Here is a 25,436-nt window from a genome sequence, read left to right as displayed (position 1 = left end):
CACTGGACCACCAGGGAAGCCCACACTGCCTGGCACTGGACCACACTGGACCACTAAACTCACCTGCCTGGCACTGACCATTACACTGACCTGCCTGACCTACATACACTGACCTACCTGACCTACATACACTGACCTGCCTGACCTACATACACTGACCTGCCTGACCTACATACACTGACACCTACATACACTGACCTACCTGACCTACATACACTGACCTGCCTGACCTACATACACTGACCTGCCTGACCTACATACACTGACCCCTACATACACTGACCTACCTGACCTACATACACTGACCTACCTGACCTACATACACTGACCTGCCTGACCTACATACACTGACCCCCCTGACCTACATACACTGACCCCTACATACACTGACCTACCTGACCTACATACACTGACCTACCTGATCTACATAAACTGACCTGCCTGACCTACATAAACTGACCCTACATACACTGACCTGCCTGACCTACATACACTGACACCTACATACACTGACCTGCCTGACCTACATAAACTGACCCTTACATACACTGACCTGCCTGACCTACATACACTGACCTGCCTGACCTACACACACTGACCTACCTGACCTACATACACTGACCTACCTGACCTACATACACTGATCCCTACATACACTGACCTACCTGACCTACATACACTGACCTGCCTGACCTACATACACTGACCTGCCTGACCTACACACACTGACCTACCTGACCTACATACACTGACCTACCTGACCTACATACACTGACCCCTACATACACTGACCTGCCTGACCTACACACACTGACCTACCTGACCTACATACACTGACCTACCTGACCTACATACACTGACACCTACATACACTGACCTGCCTGACCTACACACACTGACCTACCTGACCTACATAAACTGACCTGCCTGACCTACATACACTGACCTGTCTGACCTACATAAACTGACCCCTACATACACTGACCTACCTGACCTACATACACTGACACCTACATACACTGACCTGTCTGACCTGCATACACTGACCCTACATACACTGACCTGTCTGACCTACATAAACTGACCCCTACATACACTGACCTGCCTGACCTACATACACTGACCCCCCTGACCTACATACACTGACACCTACATACACTGACCTGCCTGACCTACATACACTGACCCCCCTGACCTACATACACTGACCCCTACATACACTGACCCCCCTGACCTACACACACTGACAATGACATACATACACACACTCACTGTCTGGCCTACGTCAGCTCAGCCGTGGTGTGCGGTCACAGCAGGCAGGCGGTCATTCACTCGTCACTGTCGTCAGAGAGGAGCCGAGGAGCAGAGGAGAGGAGAGGAGAGCCGCCCGCCCGAGCATGGATGTGGCGTTCCCGCCTTCTGGAGCCTGCAGGCTAAGATGGACGTCACGTCACACGTTCCAGCGTCTATGGCACTCGGCCACTTTCGGCCGCACTCGCGATCAAATCGGTCCCGGCACTCGGGGCTAACAATGGAATGCAGCATTACATAGACTCTGGGCTTGTTGGGGTCACATTCGGGGCTTCAGCCCCCCCCCCAGCCACCCCCTCCCGACGCCCCTGCTTCTAGGTATCATAGAGCCCAACAAAGCCGATCTGGACTATGGTCAGCTCTATGATAGTTAGGGGCTAAGATTGCCAATACAAGAGAGCCGGGCCGTCCGCTCTAAACATCAGCTGCATAGCATCCCACTATAACACTCACTATATCATAGCATCCCACTATAACACTCACTATATCATAGCATCCCACTATAACACTCACTATATCATAGCATCCCACTATAACACTCACTATATCATAGCATCCCACTATAACACTCACTATATCATAGCATCCCACTATAACACTCACTATATCATAGCATCCCACTATAACACTCACTATATCATAGCATCCCACTATAACACTCACTATATCATAGCATCCCACTATAACACTCACTATAACTATCCAGCAACAGAAGGGTTAAAGTTATTTCTAGATCTTTTTTACAAAAATAAAACATTTATTATCGGCTGTTCCCATGATACTCTGCTTCTAAGAAGAAATATCGCCCCATTTCCAGGCATTTGATACATCTGGTGATAAAAAGAGTTTTGGAAATTGAAACTATAGAAGAGTTTGTTTAAAACTTTACAGAAGAAGTTGGGATTCGCACTTCAGCCGTCTGCATCCCTGGAGCCCACCGTCGCTTTGCCATGCTTTTTTCTTTTTTATTCTGTTCATTAACCCCTTCCATACCGGAGCATTTTCACCCCCATCCTGCCCAGACCAATTTTTAGTTTTCAGCGCTGTTGCACTTTGAATGACAATTGCGCGGTCATGCAACACTGTACCACAATGAAATCTTTATGTTTTCCCCTCCACAAATAGAGCTTTCTTTTGGTGGTATTTGATCACCTCTGCGGTTTTTATTTTTTGCGCTATAAACAAAAGAAGAGCGACAATTTTGAAAAAAACACAACATTTTTTACTTTTTGATTTAATAAATATCACATTTTTTTTTTAACCACTTAAGACCCGGACCAAAATGCAGCTAAAGGACCCGGCCAGTTTTTGCGATTCGGCACTGCGTCAATTTAACTGACAATTGCGCGGTCGTGCGACGTGGCTCCCAAACAAAATTGGCGTCCTTTTTTTCCCCACAAATAGAGCTTTCTTTTGGTGGTATTTGATCACCTCTGCGGTTTTTATTTTTTGCGCTATAAACAAAAATAGAGCGACAATTTTGAAAAAAAATCAATATTTTTAACTTTTTTCTATAATAAATATCCCCCAAAAATATATATAAAAAAAAACATTTTTTTCCTCAGTTTAGGGCGATACGTATTCTTCTACATATTTTTGGTAGAAAAAAAAATCGCAATAAGCGTTTATCGGTTGGTTTGCGCATGTATAGTGTTTACAAAATAGGGGATAGTTTTATTGCATTTTTATTAATAATTTTTTTTTTTACTACTAATGGCGGCGATCAGCGATTTTTTTCATGACTGCGACATTATGGCGGACACTTCGGACAATTTTAACACATTTTTTGGACCATTGTCGCTTTCACAGCAAAAAATGCTATAAAAATGCACTGATTACTGTGAAAATGACAATTGCAGTTTGTGAGTTAACCAGTAGGGGGCGCTGAAGGGGTTAAGTGTGACCTCATATGTGTTTCTAACTGCAGGGGGGCGGGGCTGGACGTGTGACGTCATTGATCGTGCTTCCCTATATCAGGGAACACACGATCAATGACGGCGCCACAGTGAAGAACGTGGAAGTTGTGTTTACACACACCTCTCCCCGTTCTTCAGCTCCGGGGACCGATCGCGGGACTCCAGCGGCCATCGGGTCCCGCGGTCACGGAGCTTCAGACCGGGTCGCGGGAGCGCGCCCGCGACCCACGGCTGGGCACTTAAAGAGGACGTACCTGTACGTGCTTGTGCCCAGCCGTGCCATTCTGTCGACGAATATGTGCAGGAGGCGGTCCTTAAGCGGTTAAAAAAAAATCCTCAGTTTAGACCGATACGTATTCTTCTACATATTTTTGTTTAAAAAAAAAAACGCAATAAGCGTATATTGATTGGTTTGCGCAAAAGTTATAGCGTCTACAAAATAGGGAATAGATTTATGGCATTTTTATTAATTTTTTTTTTTACTAGTAATGGCGGCGATCAGCGATTTTTATTGTGATATTGCGGCGGACACATCGGACACTTTTGACACGTTTTTGGGACCATTCACATGTATACAGCGATTAGTGCTATAAAACTGCACTGATTACTGTATAAATGTGACTGGCAGGGAAGGGGTTAACACTAGGGGGGCGCTGAAGGGGTTAATGTGTTCCCTGGGAGTGATTCTAACTGTAGGGGGGAGGGGACTCACAAGGGGAGGAGACCGATGTGTGTTCCTCTGTACTGGGAACACACATTGGTCTCCTCACCGCTGACAGGACGTGGATCTGTGTGTTTACACCCAATCATTACACACACAGATCCATGGTCCTGCTGCGATTGCCGTGCGCGGCCCCCTAGCGGCCGCGATGCAAAGGACGTCAAAAGACGTCCACTCTGAGGGACAGACAGTTCCTGCCGACGTCATATTATTATGGCTCGGTAGGGAACTGGTTAAAGTGACTGTAAAAGGCAGAAGGTGCATTGTATACATTAACCACTTCAGCCCCGGGAAGATTTTACCCCCCTTCCTGACCAGGCCATTTTTTTTTGCGATTCGGCACTGCGTCGCTTTAACTGACAATTGCGCGGTCGTGCAACGTTGTACCCAAACAAAATTTACGTCCTTTTTTTTACCACAAATAGAGCTTTCTTTTGGTGGTATTTGATCACCTCTGCGGGTTTTTTTGGGGGGCTATAAACAAAAAACAGAGCGCCAATTTTTTTTTTTTTTTTATTGCTATAATAAATATCCCAAAAAAATAAAAATTTCCTCAGTTTAGGCCGATACGTATTCTTTTACATATTTTTAGGTAAAAAAAAAAAATCGCAATAAGCGATTATTGATTGGTTTGCGCAAAAGTTATAGCGTCTACAAACTAGGTGGGATAGTTTTATGGCATTTTTATTCAAATTTTTTTTTTTTACTAGTAATGTCGGTGATCTGCGATTTTTACCGGGACTGCGACAAAGAGTGGGGCAAACTCAATATTGAGCCCTACGGCAGGGGTAGGCAACCTGTGCCATGAGACATTGCAAGACCCTGACAATCACAGACATGACTCCTAGAGGCAGAGGCATGCTGGGATTGGTAGTTTCCCCACAGCTGGAGGGCCGAGGTTACCTCCCCCTGCCGTAGCTAAAGAACAAAACCCCTTGTGGGGGACTTTTTAGGCACGTAAAGAGTATAGAAGTATTTAAATAAAATAATAGTTTATTAACCACTTGGCGCCCGCGCCGAATGATGGCTACAGCGCGGACCCCAAATGCCAGGAGGATGTCAACAGGGCGGCGCCCGCTGTGATCACCCGAGTCACTGAGACTCGGGTGATCACAGATACGAGTAAGGGGGCGGTCCCAGCCCCTTACCATGTGATCAGCTGTCAGCCAATGACAGCTGATCACGTGACAGCATGAGGGGGAAACAAGTCTTATGTGAAAGGGACATCGGTCACAAGAGGAAGGAGGCACATCTGCCTCGTGTGCCGCCAGTAACTCCTGCTAGTGCCACCTGCATTTGCCCACCATTGCCACCTATCAATGCCTCCTCAGTGCCACCTAGCAGTGCTGCCTATCAGTGCCCATTACTGCCACCCATCAGTGCCCATCACTGCCACCCATCAGTGCCCATCACTGCCACCCATCAGTGCTGCCTTATCGGTGCCCACCAGTGCCGCCTTATCGATACCCACCAGTGCAGCCCATCGGTGCCCACCAGTGCAGCCCAATTCGGAGCCCACCAGTGCTGCCCATCGGTGCCTACCAGTGCCGCCCATCGGTGCCCACCAGTGCCGCCCATCGGTGCCCATCACTGCTGCCCATCAGTGCCCATCACTGCTGCCCATCAGTGCCACCTATCAGTGCTCACCAGTGCCACCCATCAGTGCTGCCTTATCGGTGCCCACCAGTGCCGCCTCATTGGTGCCCACCAGTGCCGCCTTATCGGTACCCACCAGTGCAGCCCAATCGGAGCCCACCAGTGCCGCCCATCGGTGCCCACCAGTGCAGCCCATCGGTGCCCACCAGTGCAGCCCATCGGTGCCCACCAGAGCCGCCCATCGGTGCCCATCAGTGAAGCCTGATCAGCGTATATCAATGAAGGAGAAAAATTACCCATTTGCAAACTTTTATAACAAAATATAAAAAATATATATATATTTTTTTTATTCTGTATTTTTATTTTTTTTTCCAAAAAATAAAAACCACAGAGGTGATGAAATACCACCAAAAAATTCTCTATTTGTGGGGAAAAAATTATAAGAATTGGGTACAGCATTGTATGACCGCACAATTGTCATTCAAAGTGCGTCAGCGCTGAAAGCTGAAAATTGGTCTGGGCGGGGGGGGGGTTTAAGTGCCCAGTAAGCAAGTGGTTAAATATATTGTGTAAAACATATAACATATGGAAGGGGGCGCCGTAGGGTTCAATACGGAGTTGGCTCCACTCTTTGCCGCTATAACAGCTTCAACTGGGATGCCATTAAAGTGGATGTAAAGGCCGGCGTCCCAATACTTTTGACAATAAAGCGTATGCCTACAAACTCTGAAAACACGATCAATCTTTTTTTTTCTTTATAAATGTAAGCTTATTTGAAAGCGACGCTGAACTGATGAATTGTGCGTCAGTCGGAGTATTTACTCGCCGCGCCTTTCTTCGCTGGTATTATTATTCAGTGGCGAGCGCAGAGAACATACATCATAAGTCGCCGGAAATCTCCTTTTTATTTGAATATGACCCAGATTCCCCCATTCATTATAATGAGAGTGAGGGATTAGCCGTCATTCGCGACCCGCCATCGTATTACGCGCGTTCCCCAAGGTGCGCCATGTGTCTCCTTCCTATGCCTTGGAGATGTCATTTGTGTACTGAGCGCATACGTCATACCGATGACATCACATGTCTATGTAAACCCCCCTCCCCCCCCATTAGCTCCATTCCAGCGACACGGAATTAGAATTATATATATATTATTTTTTTATTCTATTTTTTTAACTCGCCGATCGGCTTCCAGTGACATTTCACTTGTGACAGGTTTTTGGATTCGCCGCGCCGCGCTCTCCATAAGCTTATCTTTCCCCCACAGGCAATGTATGAAAAAGTATGATAATGCCAATTTAACTTTTAATATAGCTAATCTCTCTTATGAAGATTAGATGTCGGGGCCACGAAGCAGCCGGGATTGTTTAACTGTTTAAATACGAGGCGATTTAAAGGGGAAACGTTCTGTTTTTTTACAATTCCTGATACACGGCAGGAGATTAAAGCAAACGTACTTATTCGGGATACTTGGGTGAGAGGGAAAGGAGCGCCCAGTATATCTAAAAAAATAAAAAAATGGGTGTAGGGTTCACAAAGTAAAAAAAATGAGCAAAACATGTACATCAAGCCAACGTGTTTCGAGGGAATGGGCTTCTTCAGGACATAGACGCATACATTTAAACAATTAGTGATTGCGGGAGGTATGCCTAGTGGCTGAGAAATAAACTAGGGTTGTCCCGATACCACTTTTTTGAGGCCGAGTACAAGTACCGATACTTTTTTTCCCAAGTACTCGCCGATACCGAATACTGATACTTTGGCCCAGATTCACAAAGACTTACGACGGCGTATCTCCAGATACGCCGTCGTAAGTCCGAATGGCCGCCGTCGTATCTATGCGCCTGATTCATAGAATCAGTTACGCAGAGATTTGGCCAAGATACGAGCGGCGTAAGTCTCCTACGCCGTCGTATCTTGGGGTGCATATTTACGCTGGCCGCTAGGTGGCGCTTCCGTTGATTTCCGCGTCGAATATGTAAATGAGCAAGATATACGCCGATTCACGAACGTACGTACGCCCGTCGCAATTAGTTACACCATTTGCGTAAGACATACGCCGGCGTAAAGATAAAGCAGGTCTCTAGGTGGCGCAGCCCATGCAAGGTATGGACGTCGGAACAAGCGTATCTTTTTACGTTGTTTGCGTAAGTCGTACGTGAATGGGGCTGTGCGTAGGTTACTTTCACGTCACAGGCATTGAGCCGGTGTATCTTTGGGCGTAAATACGACGTGATACTGAGCATGCGTGCGCATGCGCCGTTTGTTCGGGCCATGCATCCACATGGAGTCACGCTTAATTTAAATACAACACAGCCCATTGTGGGGAACGGTATACTTCTGACGTTTGATGAACTAAAGGCGCGCTATGACCTTCCCAATACCCATTTCTTTAGGTTCCTGCAGTTGCGCCATGCATTCCTGGCTCAATTTGGTGGGGTCCCTTTGACTTTAGAGATCGGGGATTTGGAATCGCTGGCCCGTAGCGAATCACTTCCTAAGACGGTATCTAGCATCTATCAGGAGCTCTTTCAGGACACTACCAAGCTGCTGTCGCCCTGCAGGAGTGCTTGGGTGTCTGTGGCCCCGGGACTGGACAGGGACGACTGGGACGATGTCTGGGGGGCGGCATTTCAGGCCCTGGTCTCCACTAGGGACAGGCTTATACACTACAAGTTCTTGCATAGGATATACCTGACCCCGGCCAGACTGGCTAGAATGTTCGGAGGTCAGGGCTCTGCCTGCTGGCGGTGCTCCATGCCCTCTGCCGGTTTTATGCATGTCTTCTGGGATTGCCCCCAGATCAGGGCATACTGGCAGGAGGTGGTAGATTGCATTAGGTCGGTCACCTCTATCTCGATCCCCATGACTGTGGAGGTGTGTTTGCTGCAACTAGTTGAACCCCTGGCCACGACCAGGGCTATAAGGACTCTTCTCATTCTGCTGCTTTTTTATGCCAAAAAAAGAATCATCCTTTCATGGAAGAGCTCCTCAGCCCCAACGGTGACAGCCTGGAAGGTGTTAGTCAACAAAGCCATCCCATTCTATAAGGCAACTTACTTGAATAGAGGGGCTTTGACCAAGTTTGATAAGGTATGGGGGGGCTGGATGGCCTCTGTGGATACAGTGTCAGATTAAGCTGGATGGGTAGGAGGCATGCGGGGTCTGACGGCTGAGGGGGTCAGGGAAATTGTGAGTAGGGGCGCAGGATATGTCTCATGATGACTGTTCACTTTGAAGAGGGTACTTGTTACTATGCTATTATGGAGGGGTTCGGTCCTCCATGATGGAGTGCGAGCATCCGTCTCTTAGCTCGGTACTGGGGTCAAGGGTCGGCAAGAAGGCGTTATTTATACTGTGTAAGGGGGAACGGTCAAGCTTGGACTTCATTGCATTATAATCCATCTCATTACATTTGACCGGTGTTGAATATGTCTAATGCAAGCATTTGTCCCCCCCCCCCCTTTTTTTTTTTTTTTTTTTTTCTTTTTTTTTTTTATTATTCTTTCTTCCCTCTTCTTCCCCCCACTCCCCCCCCCCCTCCCCCTTTTCTTTTGGTTGGGTTTTGGTTTGTACACCGGTCTATGTGTCATGACCGGTAACTGTTGGTCGCGTTTGTGGCCTGTTATTGTGTATGTGTCTTGAAAAATTCAATAAAAATAATTTTACAAAAAAAAAAATACAACACAGCCACGACCTGCCTACTTTGAATTACGCACGCTTACGCCGGCCGATTTACGCTACGCCGCCGTAACTTAGGACGCAAGTGCTTTGTGAATACAGCACTTGCCTCTCTAAGTAGTGGTGGCGTAGCGTAAATAAGATACGCTACGCCCGCACAACGTAAAGCCGCCCTATGTGAATCTAGGCCTTTTTTTTAATGTCATGTGACAGTATTTTTATTTTTATTTTTTACAATTTTTTTTAGAGGGGGGGGGGGGTTTAGTGGATTGTCAGTGTGTGTGTGTGTTTTTTTTTTCTATTATTATTATTATTATTATTTACATTTTATTTTTTTAATTATTTATTGCAAAAAAAAATTCTTTTTTTTTTTATCAGCCCTGTTGGGGAGCTTTGGTGAGATATCAGGAGTCTCAACAGACCTCTGACATCTCCCCTTTAAGACAGAGAAAGGGACTAGGGACACAGATTCCCCAGTCCCTTTCTCTGCAGCCTCAGCTGAAATGAATGGAGAGAAGACAGAGGCTCCTCTCCATTCATAAACTGAAGCATTGTAAACACAGATTACGATGTTTCAGTTATATGGACAGAGTCAGTGATCACTGACTCTGTCCATTCGGAAAAGGTAGGAGCCGGGTTTAGCTTGAGTTAGACATGCTCCCACAGCCAGGAGTTAGACATGCCCCCACAGCCAGGAGTAAGACATGTCCCCACAGCCAGGAGTTAGACATGTCCCCACAGCCAGGAGTTAGACATGCCCCCACAGCCAGGAGTTAGACATGCTCCCACAGCCAGGAGTTAGACATGCCCCCACAGCCAGGAGTTAGACATGCCCCCACAGCCAGGAGTAAGACATGTCCCCACAGCCAGGAGTTAGACATGCCCCCACAGCCAGGAGTTAGACATGCCCCCACAGCCAGGAGTAAGACATGTCCCCACAGCCAGGAGTAAGACATGTCCCCACAGCCAGGAGTTAGACATGCTCCCACAGCCAGGAGTTAGACATGCTCCCACAGCCAGGAGTAAGACATGCTCCCACAGCCAGGAGTTAGACATGCCCCCACAGCCAGGAGTTAGACATGCTCCCACAGCGAGGAGTTAGACATGTCCCCACAGCCAGGAGTTAGACATGCCCCCACAGCCAGGAGTTAGACATGCCCCCACAGCCAGGAGTTAGACATGCCCCCACAGCCAGGAGTTAGACATGCCCCCACAGCCAGGAGTAAGACATGTCCCCACAGCCAGGAGTTAGACATGCTCCCACAGCCAGGAGTTAGACATGCCCCCACAGCCAGGAGTAAGACATGTCCCCACAGCCAGGAGTTAGACATGCTCCCACAGCCAGGAGTTAGACATGTCCCCACAGCCAGGAGTTAGACATGCCCCCACAGCCAGGAGTTAGACATGTCCCCACAGCCAGGAGTTAGACATGCTCCCACAGCGAGGAGTTAGACATGTCCCCACAGCCAGGAGTAAGACATGCCCCCACAGCCAGGAGTTAGACATGCCCCCACAGCCAGGAGTTAGACATGCCCCCACAGCCAGGAGTTAAGTGATAGTAGATCTCACTCAGTGCCTCAGCCAAGAGGTCTCAACCAGGGGTCAAAGAGCCTTAGGCCCCGTACACACGAGAGGATCTATCCGCTGGAATTTATCTGCGGATCAGTTCCAGCGGATAGATCCGCTGGTGTGTACAACCCAGCGGATATTTTTCTGCGGATTTTTCTCGGGCCGACCGATTTCCAGCGGATAAAAATTTCTTAGCATGCTAAGAAATCTATCCGCTGGAATCGGCTCCAGCGGATCGATCCGGTGGTCTGTACAGACTCACCGGATCGATCCGTCCGAAACCATCCCTCGCATGCGTCGTAATGATTCAACGCATGCGTGGAATTGCTTATATGACAGCGTCGCGCACGTCGCCGCGTCATCATCGCGGCGGCGGCGCGACACGTCACCGCGGTGTGAATTTGGCGCGGATTTCGATCCGATGGTGAGTACAATCCAGCGGATCGAAATCCTCAGAGGATTTATCCGCGGAAACGGTCCGGAGGACCGTTTCCGCGGATAAATCCTCTCGTGTGTACCCGGCATTAGCCAGGAGTCAAGAGGTTGGAGGTCTCACCCAGGGGTCAGAGGTGCCCCAGCCAGTAGCCAAGCGGTCTTGTCTTTGAAGTCAGGTGGGCAGGAGAACCCCTATCCTGAGGCCAGGAGTGGGCCATGCAGCAGCGCGCTGTGGCTAAAGGCTGAGTGAGCCGAGAGATGCAGGAAAGCCGGGTGACACAGTCAGGGGGACTGGTAAGAAGAGCAGCGGCGCTGCTTACAAGGGGGTGAGGTGGTTCAGCATTTTTAGGTAATTGTCGATGTAGAAGAACCCCTGCGTTGGCAACTGATGGTTTTCTTTCCAATAAAAGACTATCAATATCACACCCTAAAATACAGTTTGTATTGGTGCAACTCATTGGAAACCACATGAGCATCATCACCCGACACCACAATGGGTTTTACGTAATAGGACAGGATGTAGAATGTTACATGAACTCTAACCCTTCACCTCTCAATCCGGAACTAAAAGGAACAGTTCTGGCTAAAGATCCTTGTTAAGGAAGGTATCCATTCACAAAAGTCCTTTATGTCCTGCCAGCCACCCAGGAATGCGGCTTTGTGGCTAACATAACCTGGCAATTTATTCCAACAACTGTTTCGGGCTTTTTAGCTCTCATCAGCGCAAGGCATGGAACGCGGGCTTCGGAGAACCCGGGCCTCGGGATCCAAGAGACATGAAAAGTTAATAACGGCTGGAGGAATGTATGTCATGGCGGTGTACAAGGTCAGCGCCGATCACACAGAATTTCTCAGCGCGGGGGCAGGGAAAGGTCAAGATCAAGTGAAGGTTTATGGCGGGAGGCCGCGCCTGGCAGAGACAAGTTGACGCGGAGGTTAGTTAGCAGGTAATGAAGAAGAAATCGATCGCTCTCGTAGGATAGGCAGTCCTGCTTACGCTGCAAGGGTAAAGAATACGGCTCTTCTTACACTGAGGACAAGGTCCTCCTATGTGCGGCCCGCGGCACGGCCAGGAAACCAACTCAACTGCAATACGCTTACTGCTTCCTGGCTCTTTAACCCCTTCCATACTGGACCAGGGCGGGTGGTGCTCAAATTTTTTGGGGGGGCAAACAAACTGAAAAAAAAAAAAATCAAGCGAAGCTGCTGTGCCCATCAAGCGCAGCCACTGTACCCATCAAGCGAAGTCAATGTACCCATCAAGCGAAGTCAATGTGCCCATCAAGCGAAGTCAATGTGCCCATCAAGCGAAGCCACTGTACCCATCAAGCGAAGCCACTGTACCCATCAAGCGAAGCCACTGTACCCATCAAGCGAAGCCACTGTACCCATCAAGCGAAGCCACTGTGCCCATCAAGCGAAGCCACTGTGCCCATCAAGCGAAGCCACTGTGCCCATCAAGCGCAGCCACTGTGCCCATCAAGCGCAGCCACTGTGCCCATCAAGCGAAGCCACTGTGCCCATCAAGCGCAGCCACTGTACCCATCAAGCGAAGCCACTGTACCCATCAAGCGCAGCCACTGTACCCATCAAGCGAAGCCACTGTACCCATCAAGCGCAGCCACTGTACCCATCAAGCGAAGCCACTGTACCCATCAAGCGAAGCCACTGTACCCATCAAGCGAAGCCACTGTACCCATCAAGCGAAGCCACTGTACCCATCAAGCGCAGCCACTGTACCCATCAAGCGCAGCCACTGTACCCATCAAGCGAAGCCACTGTACCCATCAAGCGAAGCCACTGTACCCATCAAGCGCAGCCACTGTACCCATCAAGCGAAGTCACTGTACCCATCAAGCGAAGTCACTGTACCCATCAAGCGAAGCCACTGTACCCATCAAGCGAAGCCACTGTACCCATCAAGCGCAGCCACTGTGCCCATCAAGCGAAGCCACTGTACCCATCAAGCGCAGCCACTGTACCCATCAAGCGCAGCCACTGTACCCATCAAGCGCAGCCACTGTACCCATCAAGCGAAGCCACTGTACCCATCAAGCGAAGTCACTGTACCCATCAAGCGAAGTCACTGTACCCATCAAGCGAAGTCACTGTACCCATCAAGCGAAGTCACTGTAGCCATCAAGCGAAGCCACTGTACCCATCAAGCGAAGCCACTGTACCCATCAAGCACAGCCACTGTACCCATCAAGCGCAGCCACTGTGCCCATCAAGCGCAGCTACTGTACCAATCAAGCGCAGCCACTGTACCCATCAAGCGCAGCCACTGTACCCATCAAGCGCAGCCACTGTGCCCATCAAGCGCAGCTACTGTACCAATCAAGCGCAGCCACTGTACCCATCAAGCGCAGCCACTGTGCCCATCAAGCGCAGCTACTGTACCAATCAAGCGCAGCCACTGTACCCATCAAGCGAAGCCACTGTACCCATCAAGCGCAGCCACTGTACCCATCAAGCGCAGCCACTGTACCCATCAAGCGAAGCCACTGTACCCATCAAGCGCAGCCACTGTACCCATCAAGCGAAGTCACTGTACCCATCAAGCGAAGTCACTGTACCCATCAAGCGAAGCCACTGTACCCATCAAGCGAAGCCACTGTACCCATCAAGCGCAGCCACTGTGCCCATCAAGCGAAGCCACTGTACCCATCAAGCGCAGCCACTGTACCCATTAAGCGCAGCCACTGTACCCATCAAGCGCAGCCACTGTACCCATCAAGCGAAGTCAATGTACCCATCAAGCGAAGTCAATGTGCCCATCAAGCGAAGTCAATGTGCCCATCAAGCGAAGCCACTGTACCCATCAAGCGAAGCCACTGTACCCATCAAGCGAAGCCACTGTACCCATCAAGCGAAGCCACTGTGCCCATCAAGCGAAGCCACTGTGCCCATCAAGCGAAGCCACTGTGCCCATCAAGCGCAGCCACTGTGCCCATCAAGCGCAGCCACTGTGCCCATCAAGCGAAGCCACTGTGCCCATCAAGCGCAGCCACTGTACCCATCAAGCGAAGCCACTGTACCCATCAAGCGCAGCCACTGTACCCATCAAGCGAAGCCACTGTACCCATCAAGCGCAGCCACTGTACCCATCAAGCGAAGCCACTGTACCCATCAAGCGAAGCCACTGTACCCATCAAGCGAAGCCACTGTACCCATCAAGCGCAGCCACTGTACCCATCAAGCGAAGCCACTGTACCCATCAAGCGCAGCCACTGTACCCATCAAGCGAAGCCACTGTACCCATCAAGCGCAGCCACTGTACCCATCAAGCGAAGTCACTGTACCCATCAAGCGAAGTCACTGTACCCATCAAGCGAAGCCACTGTACCCATCAAGCGAAGCCACTGTACCCATCAAGCGCAGCCACTGTGCCCATCAAGCGAAGCCACTGTACCCATCAAGCGCAGCCACTGTACCCATCAAGCGCAGCCACTGTACCCATCAAGCGCAGCCACTGTACCCATCAAGCGAAGCCACTGTACCCATCAAGCGAAGTCACTGTACCCATCAAGAGAAGTCACTGTACCCATCAAGCGAAGTCACTGTACCCATCAAGCGAAGTCACTGTAGCCATCAAGCGAAGCCACTGTACCCATCAAGCGAAGCCACTGTACCCATCAAGCACAGCCACTGTACCCATCAAGCGCAGCCACTGTGCCCATCAAGCGCAGCTACTGTACCAATCAAGCGCAGCCACTGTACCCATCAAGCGCAGCCACTGTACCCATCAAGCGCAGCCACTGTGCCCATCAAGCGCAGCTACTGTACCAATCAAGCGCAGCCACTGTACCCATCAAGCGCAGCCACTGTGCCCATCAAGCGCAGCTACTGTACCAATCAAGCGCAGCCACTGTACCCATCAAGCGAAGCCACTGTACCCATCAAGCGCAGCCACTGTACCCATCAAGCGCAGCCACTGTACCCATCAAGCGAAGCCACTGTACCCATCAAGCGCAGCCACTGTACCCATCAAGCGAAGTCACTGTACCCATCAAGCGAAGTCACTGTACCCATCAAGCGAAGCCACTGTACCCATCAAGCGAAGCCACTGTACCCATCAAGCGCAGCCACTGTGCCCATCAAGCGAAGCCACTGTACCCATCAAGCGCAGCCACTGTACCCATCAAGCGCAGCCACTGTACCCATCAAGCGCAGCCACTGTACCCATCAAGCGAAGCCACTGTACCCATCAAGCGAAGTCACTGTACCCATCAAGAGAAGTCACTGTACCCATCAAGCGAAGTCACTGTACCCATCAAGCGAAGTCACTGTAGCCATCAAGCGAAGCCACTGTACCCATCAAGCGAAGCCACTGTACCCATCAAGCACAGCCACTGTACCCATCAAGCGCAGCTACTGTACCAATCAAGCGCAGCCACTGTACCCATCAAGCGCAGCCACTGTACCCATCAAGCGCAGCCACTGTGCCCATCAAGCGCAGCTACTGTACCAATCAAGCGCAGCCACTGTACCCATCAAGCGCAGCCACTGTGCCCATCAAGCGCAGCCACTGTACCCATCAAGCGAAGCCACTGTACCCATCAAGCGCAGCCACTGTACCCATCAAGCGCAGCCACTGTGCCATCGAGCGCAGCTACTGTACCATCAAACGTAGCCACTGTGCCATCAAGCGCAGCCACTGTAACCATCAAGCGCAGCCACTGTACCCATCAAGCGCAGCCACTGATACTACACCAATAATGCCAATCGCCGGCGCGGCTCAAAATAAAGGAGCTGAAATGTAAAGAAAGGAGAAGTGACACTGGAAGCGCGGAATGAAAGATCCGGAACGCCGTTCCAGGTACTGCGCAAAGACAGAGATCGACAAAACCCCCTCATTTTCTTTTTGTTGTTTTATCACCGACCATACACACAATCGATCGTTTATAAACGCCATTTCTGAATTATACAGCATAGGGGCCGATCCATTTCTAGCTTTCCTCCTTTAGATTGTATCGTCTCTTCCTTTACATTGTAAAGTGCCGCACAAACTGTTGGCGCTCTATAAATCCTCTATAATAATAATAATTTTGCTGCAATTAATTGCATAAAAAAAATAAAAATTTTACGTTGCCGTTGGACGCAGAGACAGGAGAAGCCCCGTTCCTCCCGCCACCTGCAGCGCCGTCACTCTGCCAGTTCTATTACCGCTACAGATGGAGAACGGATAAACATGACACCGGCGTGATCTCCACCCGCTCCCCCCGTACCAGCCGACAACTGCGCACTTCCAGAGAGCGATTAATGAGACGTGGGAGGATAACGAGATCCAGGGGGGGGGGTCACATGGACCAGATCCCCCAGACTAAGGATTATAGAGAATAGACAAAGTGAACCATGCAGGGAAAGGCAACACCTTCACTTAACCACTTAAGACCCGGACCTTAACGCAGCTAAAGGACCTTGCCCCTTTTTGCGATTCGGCACTGCGTCGCTTTAACTGACAATTGCGCGGTCGTGCGACGTGGCTCCCAAACAAAATTGACGTCCTTTTTTTCCCACAAATAGAGCTTTCTTTTGGGGGTATTTGATCACCTCTGCGGTTTTTATTTTTTGCGCTATAAACAAAAATAGAGCGACAATTTTGAAAAACAAAAACAATTATTTTTTATTTTTTGCTATAATAAATATCCCCCAAAAATATATAAAAAAACATTTTTCTTCCTCAGTTTAGGCCGATACGTATTCTTCTACTAAAAAAACGCAATATGCGTTTTTCGATTGGTTTGCGAAAAATTTATAGCGTTTACAAAATAGGGGATAGTTTTATTGCATTTTTATTAATAATTTCATTTTTTATTACTAATGGCGGCGATCAGCGATTTTTTTTCATGACTGCGACATTATGGCGGACACTTCGGAAAATGTTGACACATTTTTGGGACCATTGTCATTATCACAGCAAAAAGTGCTATAAAAATGCATTGTTTACTGTGAAAATGACAATGGCAGTGAAGGGGTTAACCACTAGGGGGCGCTGTAGGGGTTTAGTGTGACCTCATCTGTGTTTCTAACTGTAGGGGGCGGGGCTGGATGTGTGACGTCATCGATTGTCTTTCCCTATATCAGGGAACACACGATCAATGACAGTACCACCGAGAAGAACGGGGAAGCTGTGTTTACACTCACCTCTCCCCGTTCTTCAGATACTGTGACCGATCGCGTGACACCGGCGGCGATCGGGTCCGTGGGCGTGGTCGCGACCCCACGGCTGGGCACTTATAGAGGACGTACGTACGGTTACATGCCTGTGCCCAGCCGTGCCATTCTGCTGACGGATATCGGCGGTAGGGGGGTCCTTAAGTGGTTAAAAATTCCCTTGCAATACAGCGAAAAGTATGATAAAGCCTCTAATGGGGGAAACACGTTAAAGAGGGAGGAGCCAGGTGGAGCATTAAAGTGATTGTAAAGCCTAAACATGTTTTACCTTAATGCATTCCTTACATTTTATTGGGATTTTATGTGAGAGACACAAAGTGTCACATAATTGTGAAGTGGAAGGAAAATGATACAAATAAATCTGTGAAAAGTGTGGGGGGGAGGGGCATTTGTATGGCGCCCCCCGGGGTCAATATTTTGTATGGCGCCCCCCGGAGTCAATACTTTGTAGAACCCCCTTTCTCTACAAGTCTTTTTGGGGGTGTCTCTACCAGCTTTGCACATCTAGAGAGGGACATTTCTCCTCCATTCTTCTTCTTTGTAAAATATCTCATCTCTGTCAGATTGGATGGAGAGCGTCTGTGATCAGCAATTTTCAGGTCTCGCCACAGATTCTCAATGGGATTTAGGTCTGGACTGTGACTGGGCCATTCTAACACATGAATAGGCTTTGATCTAATCCATTCCATTGTAGCTCTGGCTGTACTTTAGGGTCGTTGTCCTGCTGGAAGGTGAACCTCCCCCCAGTCTCAAGTCTTTTGAAGACTCTAACAGGTTTTCTTCTAAGATTGTCCTGTATTTGTCTCCATCCATCTTCCCATCAACTCTGACCAGCTTCCCTGTCCCTGCTGAAGAAAAGCATCCCCACCACATGATGCTGCCACCACCATGTTTCACGGTGGGGATGGTGTGTTCAGGGCGATGTGCAGTGTTAGTTTTCCCCACACATAGCGGAAAAGTTTGAGTTTTGGTGTCATGTGACCAGAGCACCTTCTTCCACATGTTTGCTGTGTCCCCTCCCCCACACGTTTGCTGTGTCCCCTCCCCCACATGTTTGCTGTGTCCCCTCCCCCACATGTTTGCTGTGTCCCCTCCCCCACACGGCTTCTCACAAACTGCAAACAGGACTTCTTATGACTTTCTTTCTCCAATGTCTTTCTTCTTGTCACTCTTCCATAAAGGGTGGAGAGACCACTAATAGTTGTCCTGTGGACAGATTCTCCCCCCTGAGCTGTGCAGCTCCTCCAGAGTTACCATGGACCTCTTGGCTGCTTCTCTGATGAATGCTCTCCTTGCCCGGCCCGGTCAGTTTAGGTGGACGGCCATTTCTTGGTAGGTTTGCAGTTGTGCCATACTCTTTCCATTTTCCGATGATGGATTGAACAGAAGCTCCGTGAGATCTTCAAAGCTTGGGAGATTCTTATATAACCTAACCCTGCTTTATACTTCTCCACAACTTTATCCCCGACCTGTCTGGGGTGTTCCTCGGCCTTCATGATGCTGTTTGTTCACTAAGGTTCTCCAACAAACCTCTGAGGCCTTCCCATAGACACACCTCCTAAACCTTGTGGACGGCCTTCCCATTGACACACCCCTAAACCGTGTGGACGGCCTTCCCATAGACACACCCCTAAACCGTGTGGACGGCCTTCCCATAGACACACCCCTAAACCGTGTGGACGGCCTTCCCATAGACACACCCCTAAACCTTGTGGACGGCCTTCCCATAGACACACCCCTAAACCGTGTGGACGGCCTTCCCATAGACACACCCCTAAACCGTGTGGACGGCCTTCCCATAGACACACCCCTAAACCTTGTGGACGGCCTTCCCATAGACACACCCCTAAACCTTGTGGACGGCCTTCCCATAGACACACCCCTAAACCTTGTGGACGGCCTTCCCATAGACACACCCCTAAACCGTGTGGACGGCCTTCCCATAGACACCCTCCTAAACCTTGTGGACGGCCTTCCCATAGACACACCCCTAAACCTTGTGGACGGCCTTCCCATAGACACCCTCCTAAACCTTGTGGACGGCCTTCCCATAGACACAACCCTAAACCTTGTGGACGGCCTTCCCATAGACACACCCCTAAACCTTGTGGATGGCCTTCCCATAGACACACCCCTAAACCTTGTGGACGGCCTTCCCATAGACACACCCCTAAACCTTGTGGACAGACCTTCCCAGAGACACACCCCTAAACCTTGTGGACGGCCTTCCCATAGACACACCCCTAAACCTTGTGGATGGCCTTCCCATAGACACACCCCTAAACCTTGTGGACGGCCTTCCCATAGACACACCCCTAAACCTTGTGGACAGACCTTCCCAGAGACACACCCCTAAACCTTGTGGACGGCCTTCCCATAGACACACCCCTAAACCTTGTGGACGGCCTTCCCATAGACACACCCCTAAACCTTGTGGACAACCTTCCCATAGACACACCCCTAAACCTTGTGGACGGCCTTCCCATAGACACACCCCCTAAACCTTGTGGACGGCCTTCCCAGAAGATTTGAAGGTGTTATAGCTGCAAAGGGCGGGGCCAACTCCATATTGAACCCTCCGGACTAAGACTGCGGGGTCATTAAAGGTCATGTGCGTGAGAAGGCCGGCGTCCCAATACTTTTGGTGTGTGTTATCTGTGTAGTGATAGAAGGCGGTTCCTTACCAGCATTGCCCATGCGGAGGTGGAGTCTTCCTTTAATAACGGTGTGCACTCCGATGGGTTTGACCACGCCCTGCTTGGAGATGTCCCCGCCCATCACCATCGTCTCCTGTTCATATTCTGTTGTGATGACTTCCAGTTCGTGAGACACCTGAACCGCGGCGCGACCTTGGCGTAACAAATGCTGCCAAACACAAAGAGAGAGGACGATAAATACCCGGGGGGGGGGGCTCACTCCACAGACATCCTCTACCCCCCCTTCTAATGTCCTCCATGAACTCCACAACCTCTCCTTTACCCCCTCACTTCCCTTTGTAAGGAGCCGTGCACTCTACACTACAAACCCCACAGACCCATCTCAGGGGGCGAGCAAGGCAGGGGGGCTACATTCCTACATACAGAGGGACCTTCACTTGGGACACAAATCTTCATTTGGGGACACAAATCCTCACATGGGGACACAAATCTTCATATGGGGACACAAATCCTCATTTGGGGACACAAATCCTCATATGGGGACACAAATCCTCATATTGGGACACAAATCTTCATTTGGGGACACAAATCCTCATTTGGGGACACAAATCCTCACATGGGGACACAAATCCTCACATGGGGACACAAATCCTCATATGGGGACACAAATCCTCATATGGGGACACACATCCTCATACGGGGACACAAATCTTCATATGGGGACACACATCCTCATATGGGGACACAAATCTTCATATGGGGACACAAATCCTCATATTGGGACACAAATCTTCATTTGGGGACACAAATCCTCATTTGGGGACACAAATCCTCACATGGGGACACAAATCCTCACATGGGGACACAAATCCTCATATGGGGACACACATCCTCATACGGGGACACAAATCTTCACATGGGGACACAAATCCTCATATGGGGACACAAATCTTCATATGGGGACACACATCTTCACATGGGGACACAAATCCTCATATGGGGGACACAAATCCTCATACGTGGACACAAATCTTCATATGGGGACACACATCCTCATATGGGGACACAAATCTTCATTTGGGGACACAAATCCTCATACGGGGACACAAATCCTCATTTGGGGACACAAATCCTCATACAGGGACACAAATCCTCATACAGGGACACAAATCTTCATATGGGGACACAAATCCTCATACGGGGACACAAATCCTCATACGGGGACACAAATCCTCATACGGGGACACACATCCTCATTTGGGGACACAAATCTTTATACGGGGACACAAATCTTCATACGGGGACACAAATCTTCATATGGGGACACACATCCTCATATGGGGACACAAATCCTCATATGGGGACACAAATCCTCATATGGGGACACAAATCCTCATATGGGGACACAAATCTTCATATGGGGACACAAATCCTCACATGGGGACACAAATCCTCATATGGGGACACAAATCCTCATATGGGGACACAAATCTTCCTATGGGGACACAAATCTTCATATGGGGACACAAATCCTCATTTGGGGACACAAATCCTCATATGGGGACACAAATCTTCCTATGGGGACACAAATCTTCATATGGGGACACAAATCCTCATTTGGGGACACACATCCTCATATGGGGACACAAATCTTCATATGGGGACACAAATCCTCACATGGGGACACAAATCTTCTTTTGGGGACATTTGATGTACATATTCAGGAGGATCATACAAAGATCCACAATCACACGGTGTGACTTTATAACCCCCTCCCCCCCCGGGACACGGACCCATCGCAGTTTGCTGCTCGCCTGTTAGGCTCCGCACGCGCTCTTAACAACCTTCGACACATTTTTGATCACTTTTAGCCTTGAGTTTTATGAATTCCTGCTGCTCGGTGGGAACGGTTTGGCTTTCTTTCCATTTTCGGCGGTTTCACATTTCAGTCTCATTAAAGTGTCAGAGACACCTCCGTAGTTGTGTGAGTGACAGGCGGGTGGCGGGATGACGTCTCCTCCTCTGTGAATCAATGTTGTGTCGGTTCGGGGAATGAGCCGGGGAAACATTGCCGAGGAAAAGGATAAATACAAATCTTTTTTTATGATCGTATCGAACGCCCGGATCCGCCATTCCTGCCGACACCTCCCCCGCCGGCCTGCAATACAGTATATTGTATTTAACCCCTTCAATACAGCCGGCACTTTCCCTTCTTCCTGCCCAGGCCAATGTTCAGCTTTCAGCGCTGTCGCACTTTGAATGACAATTGCGCGGTCATGCTACACTGTACACAACCAGAATTGTTATCATTTTCTTCCCACAAATAGAGACCTTTGAAGGATGGGGGGTACTCCTGTGCCAGCGTCACTAATGACTCTTGGGTCTAGGGTCACCCTATGCCCCTTTTGGGCATAGGATGGCTGAGAAATGATAATTCATGTTTTGCAGGATATCTTAGAATATTACAAGTTGTTCCTTATGAACAGGTCAATAGACTCCTAAGATATTCCATTGTCCATTGTGTGACGCTAATACTGTTTTGTGTCTATTGTGCTAATTAAGTCTGTAAAGGTCAGATGTCTAACTTTGAGGTGTTAATTGAGTCTGGCTTCGGAAAGACCTTTCATTGTGGATGCTAATGACCAGGGGTTGACAAATTTGCTTGGAATCTAGGAGCCAGCTAAAAAAGTTAGGAGCCAGAAAACGCGCCCCGTCGCGACGAGCTTGCGCGCAGAAGCGTACACATACGTGAGCAGCGCCCACATATGTAAACGGTGTTCAAACCACACATGTAAGGTATCGCCGCGATTGGTAGAGCGAGAGCAATAATTCTAGCCCTAGACCTCCTCTGTAACTCAAAACATGCAACCTGTAGAGTTTTTTAAACGTCGCCTATGAAGATTTTAAAGGGTAAAAGTTTGTCGGCATTCCACAAGCGGACGCAATTTTGAAGCGTGACATGTTGGGTATCAATTTACTCGGCGTAACATTATCTTTCATCATGTTAAAAAAAAATGGGGATAATTTTACTGTTGTCTTATTTTTTAATTAAAAAAAGTGTAATTTTTTCCCAAAAAAAGTGCGCTTGCAAGACCGCTGCGCAAATACGGCATGACAGAAAGTATTGCAACGATCGCCATTTTATTCTCTAGGGTGTTAGGATAAAAAATATATATAATGTTTGGGGGTTCTAATTGGAGGGAAGAAGATGGCAGTGAAAATAGTGAAAAATTACATTAGAATTGCTGTTTAACTTGTAATGCTTAACTTGTAATACCAACGGCCACCACCAGATAGCGCCACCTCACACATCTGGTGGTAATAACTTGTAATACCAATGGCTCACCACCAGATGGTGGCAGCTCACAAAAAAAAAAAAAATATTTTTTTTTTGCCCCCCCTTCCAAGCCAAGTCGCCAGGACCCTATTTCTAGTCGCCATGGCGACCTGGCGCCCAGGATTTGTCGACCCCTGCTAATGACACTGTATGGTGAGAAAAGACTATTGATGATCAGCTTATTGTCGGAGACAGAACGTCTGACATAGGAATGTGTATTATGCAGGTGAATCGCTTATTGTCGGAGACAGAACGTCTGGGGGATAATTAACTCATCTGAATGTCATTATCTAAAAGAATGTGTATGAAGCCCCATTGTGTGATGTTTTGGGGGTGGAGAGTTTCATTGTCCCTGTAACATGCTTTTTGGTTGTGAACTGTATAAAAACCTGAGTTTTACCATGAAAAGGTTCAGTCATTCATTTTGGAACCAGTAACAGAGCTCTGTCTCGTTATTTCTGGGGAAATGAAATGGGTCCTGATGACTGGATTGTGGAGCGTCGGATAAGCTGTCGTGGTTGATGGAATGGAAATCGTAAACGGTGGTGACCGTTACAGGTAGTAACCCCCAGCACTGCTGATCTCCCACACAGTAGTAACCCCAGCTCTGATGATCCCTCACTCAGTAGTAACCCCAGCTCTGATGATCCCTCACTCAGTAGTAACCCCCAGCTCTGATGATCCCTCACTCAGTAGTAACCCCAGCTCTGATGATCCCTCACTCAGTAGTAACCCCCAGCTCTGCTAATCTCCCACTCAGTAGTAACCCCAGCTCTGATGATCCCTCACTCAGTAGTAACCCAAGCTCTGATGATCCCTCACTCAGTAGTAACCCCAGCTCTGATGATCCCTCACTCAGTAGTAACCCCCAGCTCTGCTGATCTCCCACTCAGTAGTAACCACAGCTCTGATGATCCCTCACTCAGTAGTAACCCCAGCTCTGATGATCTCTCACTCAGTAGTAACCCAAGCTCTGATGATCCCTCACTCAGTAGTAACCCCAGCTCTGATGATCCCTCACTCAGTAGTAACCCCCAGCTCTGCTGATCTCCCTCTCAGTAGTAACCACAGCTCTGATGATCCCTCACTCGGTAGAAACCCCCAGCTCTGCTGATCCCCCACTCAGTAGTAACCACAGCTCTGATGATCCCTCACTCGGTAGAAACCACAGCTCTGATGATCCCTCACTCGGTAGAAACCCCCAGCTCTGCTGATCTCCCACTCAGTAGTAACCACAGCTCTGATGATCCTTCACTCAGTAGTAACCCCAGCTCTGATGATCCCTCACTCAGTAGTAACCACAGCTCTGATGATCCCTCACTCAGTAGTAACCCCCAGCTCTGATGATCCCCCACTCAGTAGTAACCCCAGCTCTGAGGGATCATCAGAGCTGGGGTTACTACTGAGTGGGAGATCAGCAGAGCTGGGAGTTACTACTGAGTGAGGGATCATCAGAGCTGGGGTTTCTACTGAGTGGGGGATCACACTCAGTAGTAACCCCCAGCTCTGCTGATCCCCCACTCAGTAGTAACCACAGCTCTGATGATCCCTCACTCGGTAGAAACCCCCAGCTCTAGCTGATCCTCCTCTCTCTCTCTGGTCCCTACTCACCTCCTGCTATATTGCCCCTACACTGTTCATCGTGTGTGATGACTCCCGTTGGTTTCTCCTGCTCCGGTTCCCCAGCTCTACTGATTCTCTGCCGCTCAAGTCCTCCCTCTCTCTCCTGTCCCCACTCACCTACAGCTTCAGTGTGTTGTCATAGACTTCTATGGAAGCTTTCGATGTGCTTTGAAGCACCAGGAAAAGGGACATGGGGGATCATTTCAGAAGCAAAGCAAACACAACGTGTGATCAGGACTGTAAGGTGACCATTTTATTCAGAGACGGGAGCTTTGATTGGCAATCAGAGTGCTATAAAAAAAATGGCGCCTGATGCCACATTCTGAAGTGTAAAAGAGACCTTATGGGGCATTTTTTATTGGAATATCCAATGACGGGCGCCCAGCTCCGAACACCAACATCTGGTCACAGTA

At 49.1% G+C, this 25,436-nt stretch overlaps 1 protein-coding gene across 1 annotated transcript in view; it reads right to left on the bottom strand.

Moving 5' to 3' along the window:
- NPHP4 (nephrocystin 4) overlaps positions 1-25,436 on the bottom strand; it is a 268,250-nt gene that overhangs the window by 51,133 nt on the left and 191,681 nt on the right. The window contains exon 18 of the mRNA XM_040326547.1: positions 20,091-20,271. Coding sequence (XP_040182481.1) covers positions 20,091-20,271 — 181 coding nt within the window. The remainder of the gene's footprint in view (positions 1-20,090; positions 20,272-25,436) is intronic.

The sequence above is a fragment of the Rana temporaria genome, chromosome 10 (assembly GCF_905171775.1).
Source record: "Rana temporaria chromosome 10, aRanTem1.1, whole genome shotgun sequence".
NCBI lineage: Eukaryota > Metazoa > Chordata > Amphibia > Anura > Ranidae > Rana > Rana temporaria.
Note: the sequence above shows the minus strand (reverse complement) of the source record. Positions and strands in the feature narration are given on the sequence as shown.